General features: G+C 23.4%; 1 protein-coding gene across 5 annotated transcripts in view; it reads right to left on the bottom strand.

Annotated features, from left to right (window-relative positions):
- LOC122502802 (zinc transporter ZIP1-like) overlaps positions 1-19,714 on the bottom strand; it is a 64,321-nt gene that overhangs the window by 18,283 nt on the left and 26,324 nt on the right. For 3 of the 5 annotated variants that reach the window (XM_043613059.1, XM_043613058.1, XM_043613060.1), the window contains 6 exons: positions 18,653-18,820; positions 17,825-17,989; positions 17,513-17,614; positions 15,940-16,092; positions 14,609-14,816; positions 13,879-14,005 (listed from right to left, as the gene is read on the bottom strand). In XM_043613059.1, coding sequence (XP_043468994.1) covers positions 13,879-14,005; positions 14,609-14,816; positions 15,940-16,092; positions 17,513-17,614; positions 17,825-17,989; positions 18,653-18,820 — 923 coding nt within the window. Of the gene's footprint in view, positions 1-2,503; positions 3,159-7,488; positions 7,683-13,878; positions 14,006-14,608; positions 14,817-15,939; positions 16,093-17,512; positions 17,615-17,824; positions 17,990-18,652; positions 18,821-19,714 lie in introns of those variants that run through there. The other 2 variants (XM_043613061.1, XM_043613057.1) reach the window with 2 other exon arrangements.

The following is a 19,714-nucleotide window of genomic DNA, read 5'->3' on the forward strand; positions in this document are numbered from 1 at the left end:
AGATAATAGATTGAAACTTCTGAGAAAAATGTATCCTAATTTAAAAAAAGAAAGAGCAAAATCGGTCAGTTGGTTTAAAAGTTAGACCAACTTTTCAGAATTTGAAAAGTTGGTATCAATTCTGGCGTGAGCGATTGCTGCCGCGTGTCGCTGGATTCCCCCACTCTGCCCACCTAAGGAAGGTAAAATCTCGCACTCACTTTTACCTCTATTTTAAACAACTAAATAGTGCAGTATGGATTCCATAATTTTTTTGGTAATAGTGTTGTTAAGAATCTTTATATTTGTATAAAAAAAATTGTAAAATGTTAATAAATAAAATGTCACGATTAGAAATATTTAAAAAAAATTATTTCCCCCCCCTTGGAGTTAGGTGCAATTTTTTTCTTTTAAAATTTCAAAAAAATATGTTTAATTAAATTACTTTTTTTCCCGATATTATGAAACAAAAATTGGCTGAGATACGCTTAATTGTTTATAGTGGGAAATATTACCTCTTTTCTGCAACTATTTTTATGCAAATAAACAAGAAAAATCATTTAGTGTGTATATGTAAAGGATAGATCTCATCTTCGCAAGTGAAACGATATTTTGAAAAATGTGATTTTTTGAGTTTCCTTCATTTTTCATACATAAAAAGAAACATTGTTTTTAGTAAACAAATGGATTTATTTAAAAACTATTTATCCCATTGGGCTCAAATTTGATACACTCTTTAAAGGTATCAAGGGCAATACTTTCTGTCAGTTTAAAAGTCATCTCATTAAAATTAAACAAATTATTAAACAATTAAGAAATTGCAATTTTTATCTGTTTAAATTAATTTTCTCATGAACAAATAATTGAAAATTTTTTGCGACCTATCATTTTATATGTCTTTTTAAGCTCTATCTTTTAAACTGACAGAAAGTATTGCCCTTGATACCTTTAAAGAGTGTATCAAATTTGAGCCCAATGGGATAAATAGTTTTTAAATAAATCCATTTGTTTACTAAAAACAATGTTTTTTTTTATGTATGAAAAATGAAGGAAACTCAAAAAATCACATTTTTCAAAATATCGTTTCACTTGCGAAGATGAGATCTATCCTTTACATATACACACTAAATGATTTTTCTTGTTTATTTGCATAAAAATAGTTGCAGAAAAGAGGTAATATTTCCCACTATAAACAATTAAGCGTATCTCAGCCAATTTTTGTTTCATAATATCGGGAAAAAAAGTAATTTAATTAAACATATTTTTTTGAAATTTTAAAAGAAAAAAATTGCACCTAACTCCAAGGGGGGGGAAATAATTTTTTTTAAATATTTCTAATCGTGACATTTTATTTATTAACATTTTACAATTTTTTTTATACAAATATAAAGATTCTTAACAACACTATTACCAAAAAAATTATGGAATCCATACTGCACTATTTAGTTGTTTAAAATAGAGGTAAAAGTGAGTGCGAGATTTTACCTTCCTTAGGTGGGCAGAGTGGGGGAATCCAGCGACACGCGGCAGCAATCGCTCACGCCAGAATTGATACCAACTTTTCAAATTCTGAAAAGTTGGTCTAACTTTTAAACCAACTGACCGATTTTGCTCTTTCTTTTTTTAAATTAGGATACATTTTTCTCAGAAGTTTCAATCTATTATCTATTTATTAAAAAAATTAATAATTCTATACAAAAATCACATTTTCAATTTTTATTTTTTTTATTTTTATAAAAAATTTAATTTAAAATAAATTATATTCATTCAAAAGTTTATAAAATCATTAAATTATGTTTAAAAATTAATGTAGCCCAAAAAAATTTCACATTTTTCAAAAATTAACTATTTAGTGCAAATAGCGCGAAATCAGCGAAATCGCATGGGAACCGCGCTTTTTATCGTTGTCTGCCTCGATGTTATCATCCGAATTTTTGTCTGCCACTTGACATATAGCTTCCATAAGAGTTCATTAACTATTTCCATTAATTTTTAGCCATGACTCTTATGATCTTTTTTTCACTACGGATTACGCAACTTTGACACTGTCTGCCAATACTTTGTCGTCCAAAAAATTGTCTGCCAAAATTTTATAAGCTTACTGGTGATAAATACTTTTAAATTTTATAACTTTTATCCATGACCTTTATCACATGTTTTCCTTATCAAATTTATCATTTTCGATCGTCAATTCGCGGGCTTAATCTTCCAGAACGCGCAGGCAGACTTCGCATTCGGTACTTAGGGACTCAAATGGAACCTATCTAAATATTAATTTTTCATGTACCTTATAACATGCATTTTTATGTAGCTAGCTCTCCGTCTATAATACTTGGGCATTAAAAATAACGATCGAAATATTTTTCGAAAGTTTCGAAGGGATATCAAATTGAGACAATAGTTGCATCGCAACTATTGTCTCAATTTGATATCCCTTCGAGAAGGGGCAGAAATACATTTTTCTAATTTTGGTGGATGTAAAAAATAAAAGGATGTTCTAGAAATGTTGTGAAAAGATAATTACTTGCGGTGAGTGGGAATGTATATGAACTGTAGACGAGGATACATTCGTTGAAGTACTTGAATCACTTGTTATCCCACGACGTCCGTCTTGTTTCCTCATTCTGTAGCGGCCAACAATTAGAGGTAACATGCCCAAAATTAATGAGCCAAAACCCAAGAGAAACATGGCACCAATTTTTGATAGTAAAAGAATAATGGATGTTTGTCCGGTTATTGGCGACGGATTTGCCGTTGTTGTCGTCGTCATCATCATCATCATCTCCTCCATCTTCTTTAATTAAATGAAGCGGTTCGCTTAAATTAAATTTCTTGAACGAATTCTTCTTCCTTTGGTTGCTTCTGCATCACCCTTGCACTTGAGAGTATACTTTCTTAGTCCAAGACACTTTAACATCTACTTGACTTTTTTCTTTTTGTCTTCTTTTAATCTCTTCTCTTTTCACTTTCTTATATTTGTTGTGTTATTTTATCTTCCTTCGGTTATCATCTGATACTCCCTACTTCTAAATTTTATCTCCTATTTCTTATTGTTTGACTAACAATACTTTGTTTGGCATTTTTTCGTCAAAGTGCATCACTATTTTTACTGAATTTCTTATTTGTCAGTAATTCTGTTCGGTAATTTCACAAAATCTTCTTTCACTTTAAAATTAACACTGTAAAAGAAACACTTATGAAAACTGAAATGAAAACTAAAACTAAAACTAAAAACGAAAACGAAAAACTAAATTGAACACTAAAATGAACACTTGATAAATATTTGCTTTGTTAGAAAAATTCAGAGCAATCGATATAATTTGTTGTCGCATGTAACTCGGTTTTTTGTCAAATCATAAGTTAGAAATGTTTGATTCAAGAAACTGAAAGGGATTTCGAATTGGAAATAAGGAAAGATTATTTTGACGAGTAATAAAATCAATTTTCTTTCTTTTTTATCTTTAAACTAAACAATGTACTTGTCAAATTGAGTGACTAATATGGATATTTAAGACTTTACTATCAGCATCACCCTTTTATTGTACAGGGTGAACGATTCCCCTTTGAACTTTGCACTTTCCATATTGACAATTTTATCAACTATCACTGTCTTCCTTCTGTCCAAACTATTGTTTACATTATTATGATTTGTTCCTCAACTATGCTCTATGTCATTTATTTACTCGCACTATCAAACTATCCAAGTTTCCTAACTTTATATACACGCTCTCTCTCTCTCTCTCACTCACTCACTCTCTCTCCCTCTCATGTGATCTGTATTGTTTTGACCTGCTCTCAACGTAACTTGGTTTCTATCGAGAGATGATTGAAAAAAAACTACGAGGTGAAGGGCTCGGAGAATTTAAAGTTAAACCCATTTTTATGACCTTATTTTCAATTTTTTGTTGTATTACTTCTGATTTCTTAAGTACAACAAAAAATTAGAAATTTCTTTTCAATATGGTTCAGTTTTATTTTTAATTCATTGAGAATTATTGTAGTGTAAAATTGATCCAAATTTTTGGTAAAACTTTGATTTGCTAATCAGTTAAGAATAACTTCTTTTTTACACAGAAAAAACAAAGTCTGAAACCATCTTAAAACCAAAATGTTTGAAAAGTAGCCTATTTTTATTTTTAAAACAGGATTAAGTCTATGTTAGGATAATACTTAAAATAATACTTTCAAGGCTAAAATTCAGTCAAAAATGTTTCTAATGTAAAAGTGGACTGAGAGTAAGATTTATTTTTTCCTGTGATAGAAGCAAAAAGTGTCACTAATTTAAAGGTAATATTTCTCCTGATCATTTTAGTTAAAAAAAAACATGATTGACAGTTTTTACTTTTCGATTTTTTTGCAAGAGGAGAAATTGAATTTTAAAAAGAGTCTAATTTAATTTATATTTAATACAGCGAGACGGAGTTGAAATTTCATCATCAAAACTCAAATGATTAATCATGTTTCGAATAGAGATTAACGTTTGTCAGATTTATGAAGTGTTAATATTTAGAAGACAAAGCAAGAAAAAAGAAAATAAAATTGAAATTATGTTAAATAATAATGTAATACTCGAGAAGAAAGAGAAAATAAAATCTCTCTCTCTATACATAATTTATTAGAATCATAAAATAACAGTCAATTTTTGATTCTAATTTTATCAGAAGTACATATTTGAGATAAAATTTTCGTTGATACGGAGTCTGGACTCTTACTATCATTCATTGAACTTTAAGAAGTTATTTACGATAGAAATTTTTCAGCTATTTAGTTTTTATAATAAGTTGTGTTATTTATCGAAAATCGACCAAGTTTTGGAAATTAAAAAAATTTGTCTGGATTAAACATTGGTTTTATAATTAGATTTTAATTTTCCCTGAAGATTTTTTTAAATTCTCGAAATGCTTGAAATTAAAGAACGGAAGTTTTTAACTAAAATCATTTTTGAATTGACGGAGAAGTAAATTTTTTAGTATAACCTCAATTTGGATTGGATCTATGAAAGATTCAATTATTTGATTACACTGCAAATAGAGATACTACACTTCACCTTTAAGCTTACGTACAATTGGGTTAAGACACATAATGAGTTTTTAGTGGGATTAAAATTGATACGAGAATTGTTTATTATATACATTCTATTAAAATTAAATTCAATACATGTTTCACTTTTGTATTGTAGTTGATGATTTTTATTTTGAGAATATTATTGTTTTTTTGTTATGTTTTATAATTACATTTTTGTTTTTATATTTTGATAATTTTTTTTTTTTTAATTAAAAAGTTTAAAAAAATTTTTTTAAAGTTAACTTTTACGGGTTTTTTTTTAATTTTCGAATAACAGTAGCTTAAGGGACATGTTGATGTTACAGTATTATTGCACACGTGGAGCGAGATGAACGCGAAAGGGAAACAGTTCGACACCTGGTTTACTTTTATTATTCAGTGAACTAATTTTGTGGATAAACAACGAATAATAAAAAAAAAATAATAATAATAATACAAAAGTAATAATTGAATAATAATTATTATTGTTATTATAATTATTATTTTTATTACCATTTTTATTTATTATTATTATTATTATTATTATTATTATTATTATTATTATTATTCGTTGTTTATTCACAAAAAATAATAATTTATTATTATTTATTCACAAATAATAATAATTTATTATTATTTATAATATTAATAATAATAATAATTATTATTGTTCAAATAATTTTACGTCCGTTATTAAATATTTTGTATAAAAAAAAAAAAAAATTTTAATTTCTTTCAAATTTTTTTTTACAATTTCTTAAATTGTATTTTGTAAATCCCTCGTAAAATTGATCCAACAAAATAATAATAATTATTATTATCACAGTTTTCTTGAAAGTATCAAATTCATACCAAATTGGATCAAATTGATAATAAAAATTTGGATCAATTTATGATTTGATCCACATTTTTGGTATCAATTCGTTTAGTTGCAGTTTGATACTTTAAAGTTAACAGTGATAATAATTATAATTATTATCATATCATTTTTATTTGGTTTATTTATTATTATTGTTGTTGTTGTTATCATTATTTGCATTGTTATGATGGCATTATTTATCCCTATTTTTTAATTATTCTATTATTATTATTATTATTTTATTAAAAAAAAAATTTTTTGATGTTTTTTTTTAATTATTTTATTTTTAAATTATTTTTTAAAATAAATTATTAAAAAATTAAAAATAAAAGCATGGGAATACTTAATAATTAACAAAATTTGAAAATTAATATAAAACAGCAGCAAGCACGTGTTTAAAATTAAAAGCGAATAATTTTAGTTATATTTTTAATTTCAATGGAATATTGAATTTTCAATATATTAGTTTAATATTGAAAACCGAATATAGTGAAATAAAGTTAGCTTTCAATTATAAATTTAGAAGGAGAGAGAGAAAGAGAGAGAGAGATGAATTTATTAATAAGTAATGGATTTTACTAAAGTTAATATTAACTCGAGTAACTTTATTATAACTGAAACGTATAAAATAGCTTCATTTATTTTCTTCAAAGTTTAATAATCCTTTTATGAAATATTCCCCTATTTTATTATGCCCTTTAATTATAAATTATTTTTAGATAAAAAATTTTCTCTCTAGTGTCTGACATTTTACATTATAAACAAATTAACACTTTAACAGGTGTAATAATAGTTGATAATCGATAAAGTAAAATGTTTTATGATTTTTTAATTATAAAAAATATTAATTCACAATTTTTCAAAGTATTTCGAATTGAGACAAAAAGGGAATCAAAAGTGTTGTGAAGCAACATTTTGATTCGCTTTTTGTCTCAATTTGATATTAAAAGTGTTAACGTTTTGATTCGCTTTTTGTCTCAATTTAACATCTGCAGAAATTGAAAGTAAAATTTATTTTAATAAAAGAGAATCGATTTTTATTGTAATGATTGTAATAATATGATAATTTTCTTCACTCGATGTAAATTGGTTTGAAAAACGTTTATTTGCGAAAATAAAGAAATAACATAATGTGTCTAACTAACAATCTAAAAAAATTGTTTCGTTAAATGAAACTAGTATTGGAATAATATTTTGAATTTTGTGTTGACTGTTTAAAAATAATTGTTTGGAGTATTAAATAATTTACAAAGTTTGATAATTGAGGTGTGAAAGTGTCTGTGGTAGCGCATTCATACTGAAAGAATTAACACTTTGTAGTGATTACCTTACATACATTATAAGTAAACAATGTCACGTTACTCACGTGAAAATTTGAAATTTTTATCACCCTAAACATTTATCACTTATTACGATGAATCAATGTAAATGCACTTCTCTAATATAAAGATAAGAGAAACAATGTGTCAACAAATTTTTATCGATTGCTCTCAAATTTTTTTTGAAACCGGCGAAAATTGATAATCTTGTAAAAATAATTAAAATTCTTTTTTTACTGTAGCTTCTTGTTTTTTTTTTTTTTTGAAGTGAAAACTAAATTCGCATACTTCTGAGTTAAGTGAACGAGTGGACAGGACACAGAGTGCGATTGTTGATGTCCTTTATATTTATGATTTGGGTAAACACAGAATTTAAAAAAAACCCCCCCTTCTCTTGTTGAATTTTGTAAGCTAGGAGCTCTGACTTTTTGCCTCGTCCTCGCTAAGCGGCGGCAAACCGGACACTCATGGAAGTGGGGACCTGCTCTCACTCGCGGAGCCGTGAGTCAAATCCCCCTTTGCCTCCCCCACGTTTTACGCTCGCGATGCCCTCCTTCGTTTTCTTCCAGCGACAGTTTCTTTCACTCATCATAAAAACCCTTTCACCCCTTTTGTTATTGTTTTTTTTTCACCTTTGGTATTTCGTTTGTCTCGAAATCAGTGATTACAACGAATTGATACCAAAAATGTGGATCAAAAATTGATCCTAATTTTTGGTATCAATTTGATCCACTTTAGTATCACTTTAGTATCAATTTGATACTTTCAAGAAAATTGTGATTTCAAAGGGAAAAATTGGCATTATTTCTAATTTTTTGCATCAATTTGATCCACTTTAGTATCACTTTAGTATCAATTTGATACTTTCAAGAAAATTGTGATACAAAAGAGAAAAGTTGGCATTTCTAAAAAATGTTTACAATTTTCGAGGTTTTACTGAAACTAATAAATATGCCATCAGTTTGTTTTACGTAATATTTTCAAGTGTGTTTCATTTTATTAGATAATAATTGTTGTTTCCTTTGGTCATTTTTCTTTTTTGTATAAGTGATTATTGTTTACTTATTCTTTAGCTGCTATTTTTCTGACAATGGATTTTTATCATCGTAGAATTTTGGATCAGTATTAAAAATTAATAGTTTAATATTGACATGCTGTCTGCGGATCAAAATTAATCATCAACAGAATTAGAATATCATGGATTGTATTCAAAAAAAAATTAAAGTGGTTTAAAACAACTGTTTTTTGTCATTTTCTTTATATACTTTGCTTGGGACTGTTGGCTCTCATCGTTTCGAGAAGTGATTAGCATTTTGGGTATTATTTTTAGAAATTAACAGTTTTGTATTGACCTGCTGTCTACAGAACAATTAATAATCGTCAACAGAATTTTAATTTATAAAAGTGTAGTCCTAAACAATTTAAATGGTTAGAGAAAAAAAGAGTTTTTTTTTTCATTTTGTTCGTTTATTTGTTAGACTAAAAGCAACTTTTTTACATGTTTGAGAATTTACACTACTTTAAAATTGTTAACAGTTGAAAAAAAAAAAATTATTCAATGACTTTTAATATCTACTATTTTAATAAAAAATTTCCCAAAAGAATTGAATAATTTTAAAAAAAGGTTTATAAAATTCTTCGCAAACATTCAATTATTTTCATAAATAAAAAAATTTTCACAGGAATTCAATTGTTTAAAACAGAATTTTCCTAATGTTTTTCTAAAAAAATCAATTATTTAAATAGATTTTTATAAAATTCTTCGCAAGAATTCAATTATTTTTAATAAATAATAAACTTCTTCTGAGGAATTCAACTATTTTTTAAAATTTTAATAATAATCGTTGCGAGAATTCAATTATTTTTATAAATCTTAAAACTCATCTCTCGATTTCGATTATTTTTATAATACAATTTTAAATGAATTTCGCAAAAAATGCAATTATTCTTAAAAATTGGAATAAAATTCTTCGAAAAAGTTCAATTATTTAAAAAAATTTGATATAATTTGTTTCTTAGAGTGTAATAATTATTTTCAATTATTTTTCAATTACATTTCTTGAATGAATTTAATTTTTATCAAAAATTGCAATGCAATTCTTTGTAAAAATTCAATTATTTTCAAAAATGTTGATTAAGTTCTTTATAAGAATTGAAATTTAAGAAATATTCAATTATTTATTTTTGTATTTAAATAATTGAATTCTCTTAAAACTTTCTAATAAGGATTGATTTAGAATTGAAAAAAATAAAATGATTAAAGTTTGGAATAATATTTACATTTATAAATTCCAAGAAAAAATGCGATTGAATTTTTATACATTTTTATTAATTTAAATGTAGAGAATAATTAGTTTAAATTACTATTTCTAATTCAAAAGCAAAAAATTAGTTACTAATTTATATTAGTAAACATTTTTACTAATTGAAATTTAGATAATAAAAAGCAAAAAATTGCATCAACATCAAAAGAATTCTTTTTTTCATTATATTAAAAAATGCATTAAATTTTTATCATTTTGATGCAAATTTTTGTTTTTCTTTTTATTAAAAATAAAATTCATTTACAAATTTTTGACATTTTCATCCAAAGTTTTGTTTTTTTTATAATAATAAAAAAAAATTAAATGATAAATTTTTATCATTTTGATATATGCAGCCTTTTTTTTGCTCTTTTTGTAAAAATGAGAGTATTTCGCTTTGTTAAAATATTTTCATTTTGTGTTAATTAATTTTTCTTTTAATTCATTTAATTCTACATGAGATAAAAAATTCTAGTTTAAAAATAATAAATAATAGAGATATACTTAAATCTTTAGCAAGGAGAATTTTTTTCTGTAATATACAGTAGGTAATCTAAAAATCGATTGATTATAATTTATTCCTGTAGTATATACAATTTATTTTATTTTGTAAAAAAAGGAAAAGTTAAAAAAAATTTTATTTTTGAAGGCCAATAAATAAATTACCACTTGGCGCGCATGTGCGTTAAACGTTTAGTTTCATGAACTAGTAATACATAAAGTGTGATGCACAATTGCATTTGGATAATTAATAATTACAGAGTGGGAATAATTACAAAATTCTATACAAGTATTGGAAAAAAAATTAGAGCATGCACACGAGGCTTAAAAAAAATTAATAATTGAGAGAAATTGCTATTTACGCGTATGCAAAATTAGATGTAAATTAATAGAAAATATAGACTATGCATTTTGCTTATGTAGAAACATGCTCTGTCTTTGTCTTGTGGAATCAATACTGCACCAGATTCAGAATTTTTGGAATTGTAAAATATCGTGAATTTTCTTTTGTATTGTTTATTAGATTAAAAAAATATTTAACTTTTAAAAATTTGAAATTAAATTTGAAATTTGGAGTAAATTTAAATTTTTGGAAGTTTTGATTAAATTAAAATTCATAAACTTTTAATTAAATTACAAATTTGTAAAATTTTAATTAAATTTTAATTTATAAACTTTTAACTGAATTTCAATTTTATAAAATTTTGATTAAATTAAATTACAAAAACTAGAAGCTTTCAACTAAATTTTAGTTTATAAAATTTTAACTAAATTTGAATTTATAAAATTTTAACTAAATTTGAATTTATAAAATTTTAACTAAATTACAAATTTATAAACTTTTAACTAAATTTTAATTATAAAATTTAAACTAAATTTTAGATTATAAAATTTTAACTAAAATTTAGTTTATAAACTTTTAACTAAATTTGAATTTATAAAATTTTAACAAAATTCTAATTTATAAACATTTAACTGAATTTTAATTTATAAAATTTTGATTAAATTACAAAAAATATAAACTTTTAACTAAATTTTAGTTTATAAACTTTTAAAGAAATTTGAATTTATAAAATTTTAACTAAATTTTAGTTTATAAACTTTTAAAGAAATTTGAATTTATAAAATTTTAACTAAATTTTAATTTATAAACTTTTAATTAAATTACAAATTTGTAAAATTTTAATTAAATTTTAATTTATAAACTTTTAGCTGAATTTTAATTTATAAAATTTTGATTACATTACAAAAACTATAAGCTTTTAACTAAATTTTAGTTTATAAAATTTTAACTAAATTTGAATTTATAAAATTTTAACTAAATTTGAATTTATAAAATTTTAGCTAAATTTGAATTTATAAAATTTTAACTAAATAATATTACAAATTTATAAACTTTTAACTAAATTTTAATTTACAAAATTTTATCTGAATTTTAATTTATAAACTTTTAACTGAATTTTAATTTATAAAATTTTGATTAAGTTACAAAAAAATATAAACTTTTAACTAAATTTTAGTTTATAAGCTTTTAACTAAATTTGAATTTAGAAGATTTTAACAAAATTCTAATTTATAAACTTTTAACTAAATTTTAATTCACAATATTGTATCTAAATTTTAATTTATAAACTTTTAACTGAATTTTAAATTCATATAATTTTACTTAAATTACTAATTTATAAACTTTTAACAAAATTTTAATTTGTAAAATTTGAACTAAATTTTAACTAAATTTTAGATTATAAAATTTTAACTAAATTTTTGTTTATAAAATTTTAACTAAATTTTAGTTTATAAAATTTTAACTAAATTTTAGTTTATAAAATTTTAACTAAAGTTTAGTTTTCTAAAATTTTAACTAAATTACAAATTTATCAAATTTTCATTAAATTTCCAAACGATTAAATGTGTAGTAATTTAAATTAAATTGTAAATTTTGATATGGAATTAAATTTAAAAGTTAAAAATAGAAAATGTTTCTAGAACAAACATTCAGTTTTACTCATGCATTAGAATTTTCTTCTAACAATATTGTATTGTAAAGAAAACATTTTTATTTCCAATTCATTATTTTTTTATTTAGTTCGAAAATATTTCTATGCTTCAAAAATTTCTCGATTTGAACATTCGAACCTAAATTTCCATTTTTCTTTTGAATTTCCCACCTTTTTGAAAATATTTCCATCGATTTAAGTTTTCCTTACCATTTCCTTACTTTGAACATTCAAAAGTTGTGTTTGGATACTAGAAATTTTTTTTTTGAAATATTTTAATGAATTTTAATGAATATATATTTTAACGAATTTCGTAGGAGGGAAAAAAATTGATAAAATTAATTGTAAAACAGGGAATAAATTGCGGATAACAGATTCTATTGAAGGTTGTCGTACGGTGAAAGGTATAAAATATGCGAAACACAATACGTTCAACCGTAATGCAATATAAAGACAATTTAAGTGACAAAAAAAAACACTCTTTAATGCATGACATCTGCATAACGGTTACGTGATTTTCTTTCTTTTTTATTATCCTTTTTATTTCCGTATAACATTTCTCTTGAGTGAGGCAAAGACCTTGAAATTCACTCACAATGTTCTTATATCATTGAAATTTTTATCAACAAAATTTAAAACATATTGTAAAACATTTTGTATAACAAAATTGTGCAATTCTGATTAATAAACATTTTCATGCTCTTTACTTTTTGAATATTTCATTTTTTGAGCAATGAAAAAAGATTCGATTTTTTTCGGTACAATTTCCAATTTCTTTTTAATTTTTCTTATAATTTAAAGTAGTAGATGAAAAAAATTTTTTTTTATCGATTTAGAATTGCTTTGAATGCGCATCGAGGAATAATATTTCTTTTGCTAAAAAAATTCTCGCGTATTGAGAAAATAATGAGAAAAAACAAACGCGATTTCCTTTCGACAAAGTGTGAAGGACGAACAAATGATTCACGTCTTTTTGCCGACCGTGACTTTCGATTGAATGATAAAAAATACCTTCGGGAGATAGTTACGTCACTCTGGACCTAAATACATAAGTTTCAATTTTCCCGTGACGAGGTATTTTTCCCAAAGAGCAAAATTTCCGAATTTTAATTTTCATTTTTCCTCTCTATTAAAAAAGAATTTTTCATCCTTTGAAAATTTTTTCAAATGGAATTTTTTCAAATCAAATTTTTTGGAAATTAAATATTTTCCACTAGAAAGATAATCAAGTAATGAAGAATATTAGATATAATAAAAAATGATAAATTAAAAAAAAATCCCAAATTAACAATTGAATTAGATTAGAATTAACAATTAGAAAAATTAAAATGGCGAAAATTAACGACATAGAATTTGAATAATAAAAAAAATAAATTGAACTAAAAAACTCGTTTATATATTCAAGGTTCCAGAAAGAATTCATTGACCGATCTGTACTACTTATTTGCATTTAGAAAATACAATCGAACAATAAAGTGACGCAATACGCTTTATGGTAACATCCTGGATATGATGAACAAAAAATGGACCGAGATTGTTATTATTAGTAAATTTTTGTTTCCTTTCTTTTTTTCACCGTGAGGAGAAAAATAGAGACACGTTTTGAATTGTAAACGAAGTGAATATGATTTATAATGGACGATTATACTCTTGAGTTAATTAACTTAACTCACGTAATATGGTTCATTAATTTTTAAGAAGATGCGTATTTTAAGAGCAAGAGTCACATGAGCGCGCGAGAATTAATTAATTGACTTGTATTATTTTGATAAGTGGAAAATTAATCAACTTGTGTGTTCACGAGGGTAAAACGTATAAAAGTGCAAAAAAAAAAGAAAAAAGGAAAACAAAATAAAACAATAATATTGTGTACTTACTCACTGACTGAAGACCCATCATTAAAATAAATCCTACAACAATAGAAGCAAATTGCCTCAGTCCAGAACGATTTTCTTGTAAAACTTCAAAGAAAACTACGTACAGCAATGTACCAGATGCAATTCCCTGTGATAAGAAACATATTTTTTTTTTTAATAATTGTTGTCTAATAATAGTTTTTTCAAATCTATTATTATTGTAAATATTTTATTGGAGAATAATTAAGAAATTATGGACTTGTCATGAAATTTATTCAAATAAAAAAATAAAAATAAACAAATAAAAGTAAAATTTATTTATTATTTATTATTATTAATTATTAATTATTATTTTTTATTCTACTGAAGAAATACAGAAAATAGAAGTAGAAGTAGAGAAAATACAGTAAATTGGTGTAAAAAATGCAATAAGGTATTGTAAAAAATAAAATAATTATTATAGTTGATGATGGATTATTCTTGCCGATGGATTAAATATAAAATTGTAAAATTAGAGCAAAGAAAGTTAAAAATGGAATATGTTTATATATATACTTGGAATATTTTTTCATATCTATGCACGTGATTGGAGAAAGTTGTTCGACCCAAATAGTATGTTTTATCCATTTTTTTCGTATATATAAAATAGAGTAAGGAGTTAATTTGTTTTCAAAACTTTTTTTTGAATTCTTAAACTTTAAATTTCTGTTTTAATTTCTGGTATAAAATTTAATGAAATTTTTGGAATTACCTGTAAAAATACGGGTAGGGGACCATTTGCTGCAGCACTCTCGCCCCCGATTAGTGCCATTCCAATCCCAATTCCAAGGGGAGAGACAACGGCAAACATGCATATGTAGACGATTGATAGATGCACCTTCGTCTTAGCTGCAATTAGCTGCACACCAATGCAAAATGCAATGACGAATTTGTGTGCAGATACTGCAGCAAACATATACCTGAAATTTATGGGAAAAAAAATTTAAGATTGAACTTAAATTTTATTGTATTTGCTATAAATATTTAATTGTTTTAATAAATACTTTCGCTAATCTAGAGAAATTTTTCGCTGTCCCAGGTAAAGTTTTTTATTCGTGAAATTAGTCAAAATCAAAAGACAATTATTGTTTGGAAAGTATTCGAGAAATTTTTATTTGTTATTTAATCGAATAATTATTATACGGAAATTATTTAAAAAATTGAAGAAAATTATTCAAAAAATTGAAAATTATTCGAAAAATTCTTATTTGAAATTTATTTTTATAATATTATATGAAAATAATTCAAAAAATTATTATCGTTTGGAAATTATTCAGAAAACAATTGTTGCTTGAAAATAATTCGAAAATTATTTTAAAAATTATTAAAAATTTTTATTTTTATTTATTATTAAATTATTATTAATTATTATTTGAATTGTATTGGAAAGAATTTAATTTGAAATTTATTCGAATAATTAATATCTTTTATTGAAGATATTTTCACCGTGGGGACTTTGAAAATAAACAAATAGATATAGAAATTATTCAACAAATTATTATTTGTAAATTATGTAAAACATTATTCTTTGGAAATTGTAGGAAAAATTTTGATTTTGAAAATTCTTCGGAAAATTTTGATTTGAAAATTATTCTGAAAATTCTATTTTGAAAATTATTTGGAAAATTCTTTCTTGAGAATTATTCAAAAAAATTTTATATAAAAATTATTCGGAAAATTCTTTCTTGAGAATTATTTAAATAAATTTTATATGAAAATTATTCGCAAAATTCTTTCTTGAGAATTATTCAAAAAATTCTTATATGAAAATTATTCGGAAAATTCTTTCTTGAGAATCATTGAATAAAATTCATATTTGAGAATTATTCAAAAAAAATTCTTATTTGAGAATTGTTCGAAAAATTCGTATTTGAAATTGATTGAAATAAGTTAATATTTGAAAATTATTCGGAAAATTATTAGTTTGATTAATTAACGAATGTTTTGGTATATTTAATAATGAAAGTATTAATTGAAGAGATTTTTTTTTCTTCTTCTTCTTAAGTACTATATGGTCTATTAAATTTAAATAATTATACGAACCAAACGTCAGGGGCAGAACTTTCAAGGCCTATAGCAAGTCCCTCAAATAATTCATGCACTGAAAGTCCCAATACTATTAAAAGTCCTCGAAGAGAACTGATCTCAAAGCTTTCGCCATCATCTGTTATTGGTAGATGACTGTGACCGGTGCAACTGTGAAAAAAAGTTAATTTTTTTTCAGAAAAGAAAATTATTGAAATTATTGAATTTGTATAAAAATTTTGTCGAATTTTCCACTTCATTAGACGTCAAATTTCATAAGAAACACTATTGTTCTGATTAGGAGTATACAAACATTTTTTTATCGAATTGAAAAATAAATTAAAACCAAATAATTTCTATTAGTTAGTAAATAAAATTAAATAAAAATCTAAATTGTTTTTAACATTTCTAATATTTATTTTTTGCGATTCCGGAATAATTGCAATAATTGCGGAATAAATACGATCATTCCGGATAATGTAAATTTTTCCACGATTTTTACACTTCAATTTTTTTAATTGAATTAAACTTTTTTTAAAAATTTATTTTCTTTATAGAGGAAATATTGTTTTTATTCATTGTTGATAATGTTTTACGAGACCTTTAATCGGTAATGTTGTTTAGAAAAGTATTTTCATGTATTATGTACATAAAAATAAAATAAATGTATTATTAAGAATTATTTCTAATCTTTTAAAAATAGAAACAAAAGGAAAAAAAATTTTTTGAAATTATGATAAAAAAAAGTTCTTTTTTATGAAACGTGTGATGGAGAGAAATTGTTTTCTCTATTTTCAACAGTCGATAAAGTTTATTAAATTCGGAGTGAGATAATAATAATTTCGCTTTATCTGTAATCGACTATCGACTTTTAAATATTTCCATTTTCGATAAAGTGAATTTATAAATAAAATTAATATTTCGTTATAAGACATGATTTTAATCGTTTGTACGTGAAAGTATGATTAATAATAACAATTTTACTTATGAAAAAAAGTTTTGATTGAAAAACAGAGAAAATTTAATTTTTATACTAATTATACATAAATAATTATGAATAATTTAATTAATATTAATTAACATTAATTAACATTAATATAATTAGTTAAAGAAAATTAAAGAAAATTTAATGAAAAAGAATTAATTTTAGATAGAAAATGTTCAGTTTATAAAATCTTCGATAACCAAACGAATGGAAAAAATATATTTGAAAAAGAAAAAAATATCATTTAAAATAAATAAAAATTAAAAAAATATTTTTTTTTGTTATAAAATATTTAGTTATTTAGATAATATAATAAAATATTTAGCAATAAAATAAATAAGGAATTACTATAATAAATAAAATTAAGAATAAAAAAAATTAATTAGCATTAGAGACAAAAAAAATTTGGTAATAATTAATTAATAACGTTTCATAAAAAATCTTTAGAAAATTTTTGTTGATTTTTTTCTGTGTGTAAAAATAATGTTTCCATGAACACTATTAATTTGCACCAATTTTTTTTTGGACAATATCAATATCTCGTTAAATAATTATTTCCTATAAAGAAAAATAATTTTTTTTTGTTTAAAAAAACGCTTTAAAAACCTGTCCAATTTCACAATTTGGATTTCGCGTTTCTTGCAAATTTGATCAAAAGTGCCGTACAGAACAATTTGTGTTTCTTCTTCAACTGTTGGGGCCTTCGTCCTAAAATTTTTTAACATTCAATCACTAATTGTAAATTAATTAATCTATTTTTTAATAACATTAATTAATTATTAGATAATGAAGTAGAATTTTCAACAAATGAAAAAAAATTAAAAAATTAATTTGCAGGAATTAATAATAAATAAATAATAATAAATAAAATAATAAAATAATAAATAAATATAATAAATAATAAATAAATAATCTTACGCATGATTGCGCCCATTTGGCAATGATGAGTGATCAATTTTGCCATTCTCAACCAATTCATTTGTACTGTGATTGACATCAACATTAAATTGAGAAGATGCGTGTCTTTTTTTGTGTCTCAAACGTGTGTGGACCAATTCTTCAACCAAATACATAATGAAAAATCTGCAAAGAGAAATAAAAAAATATTTATTTAAATTTTTTTATAATACTTTTTAATTTTAAAAAATTCGTGTTTATATAGACATTACAATAATAGTTAATTACTTGTGAAAATATAATTATAAAATAAGTTTCTTTCTTATCTGCTTTTTTTCTTTTTTTTTGAATCACTATAGATAATTAAAATCTATTTGTTTTATGTTGTACAACTCTTTTCTCTTAAATCGCATCATATAATCTTAAATCTTTTAAATACTATAAAATAATTGTTACATTTCACAAGATTCCGACTGTTTAATTATTATTTAATAACGGATTTTTATTCGTTATTAAACAGATTAAAGCAACGGATTTTAAAAGTATTATAAAAAAATTGATGTCATTGTTTTAACGTTTAAAGATTTAGAAAAGACAATATATATATAGTGTCTGGGAGAAATAAAAATAAGAAAAGTACAGCACGTGCGAAAAAATATATTCTTTTTTTAGAGCGATTTTTCTTTCTTGTTTGTAGAATATAAAAAACTTGTAAGTAATTGAACATTGGTATTGAAAATGAAAGAAATTTTTATTTTCAAAATAAAAAAAAAATTTTTATTCATTTTTTGAAAAATAAATTTTTAAAATAAAAATTTGGTTAGAAAGTCCTTTGAAACAATGTTTTACCCGAGACATGTGAGAGTTTCCGGAATGGGAAATCTCTGAGGATTTATTTTTCCTTGATGTATTAGAGATTCAACTCCTTCAGTCACTTCAGGCAAAAGATGAAGAAAAGTCGTACATAAAAGGACTCCACCTCCGAATCCCAAAAGCATACTCATCACCTTTGATGATCTGTAAAGAAAAAAGATTTTTAATTTTGAAAATTTTTATTTTTCTAATGCAAGAAGGTCTGAACTGTCTCTAATTTTTACTATTTCTGCAGTAAATTTTACTATAATTTGATAGGAAAATCTAAATAGTTAAAAATTTTTACTATTTCCAGAGTAAATTTTACTGTACTTCAAAAATAAAACCTAAATTGTCTGGAATTTTTGATATTTTTACAGTAAATTTTACTGTACTTCAAAAATAAAACCTAAATTGTCTGGGATTTTTGATATTTTTACAGTAAATTTTACTGTACTTCAAAAATAAAACCTAAATTGTCTGGAATTTTTGATATTTTTACAGTAAATTTTACTGTACTTCAAAAATAAAACCTAAATTGTCTGGAATTTTTGATATTTTTACAGTAAATTTTACTATTACTGAAGTAAATTTTACTATATTTCAAAAATAAAACCTAAATTGTCTGGAATTTTTACTATCATTAAAGTAACTTTTATTATTGCCGAAGTAAAATTTCCCAAAAGAATTGAATAATTTAAAAAAAATGTTAATAAAATTCTTCCCCTTGTATTTATAAATATTTGCGATATTTACCAAAAAAATTGCAAGAGAATTTGTTTTTTTTTTCTCTAATTGTTTTATTAACTTAATGAACAATAATAAGTGTTCTAAATTATATCAAAGTATTTTTTTTATAACTACTTAAGTTTAAATTTTTACACTACTGCAAATAAGATAACGTTTAATAATTCATCACCTAGAGATGGTTTCATTTGATAATAAAAGCATCTATTATTACAATATTTTCATTTTCATAAATTTTAATCCCGTGTATGCAATTCTTCAAGTGGGGACTAAAATAAATATAATACTAAAAGTTTACTTTACAGTATAAAA

The sequence above is a fragment of the Leptopilina heterotoma genome, unplaced genomic scaffold, assembly GCF_015476425.1.
Source record: "Leptopilina heterotoma isolate Lh14 unplaced genomic scaffold, ASM1547642v1 Lhet_238, whole genome shotgun sequence".
NCBI classification, from domain to species: Eukaryota; Metazoa; Arthropoda; class Insecta; order Hymenoptera; family Figitidae; genus Leptopilina; species Leptopilina heterotoma.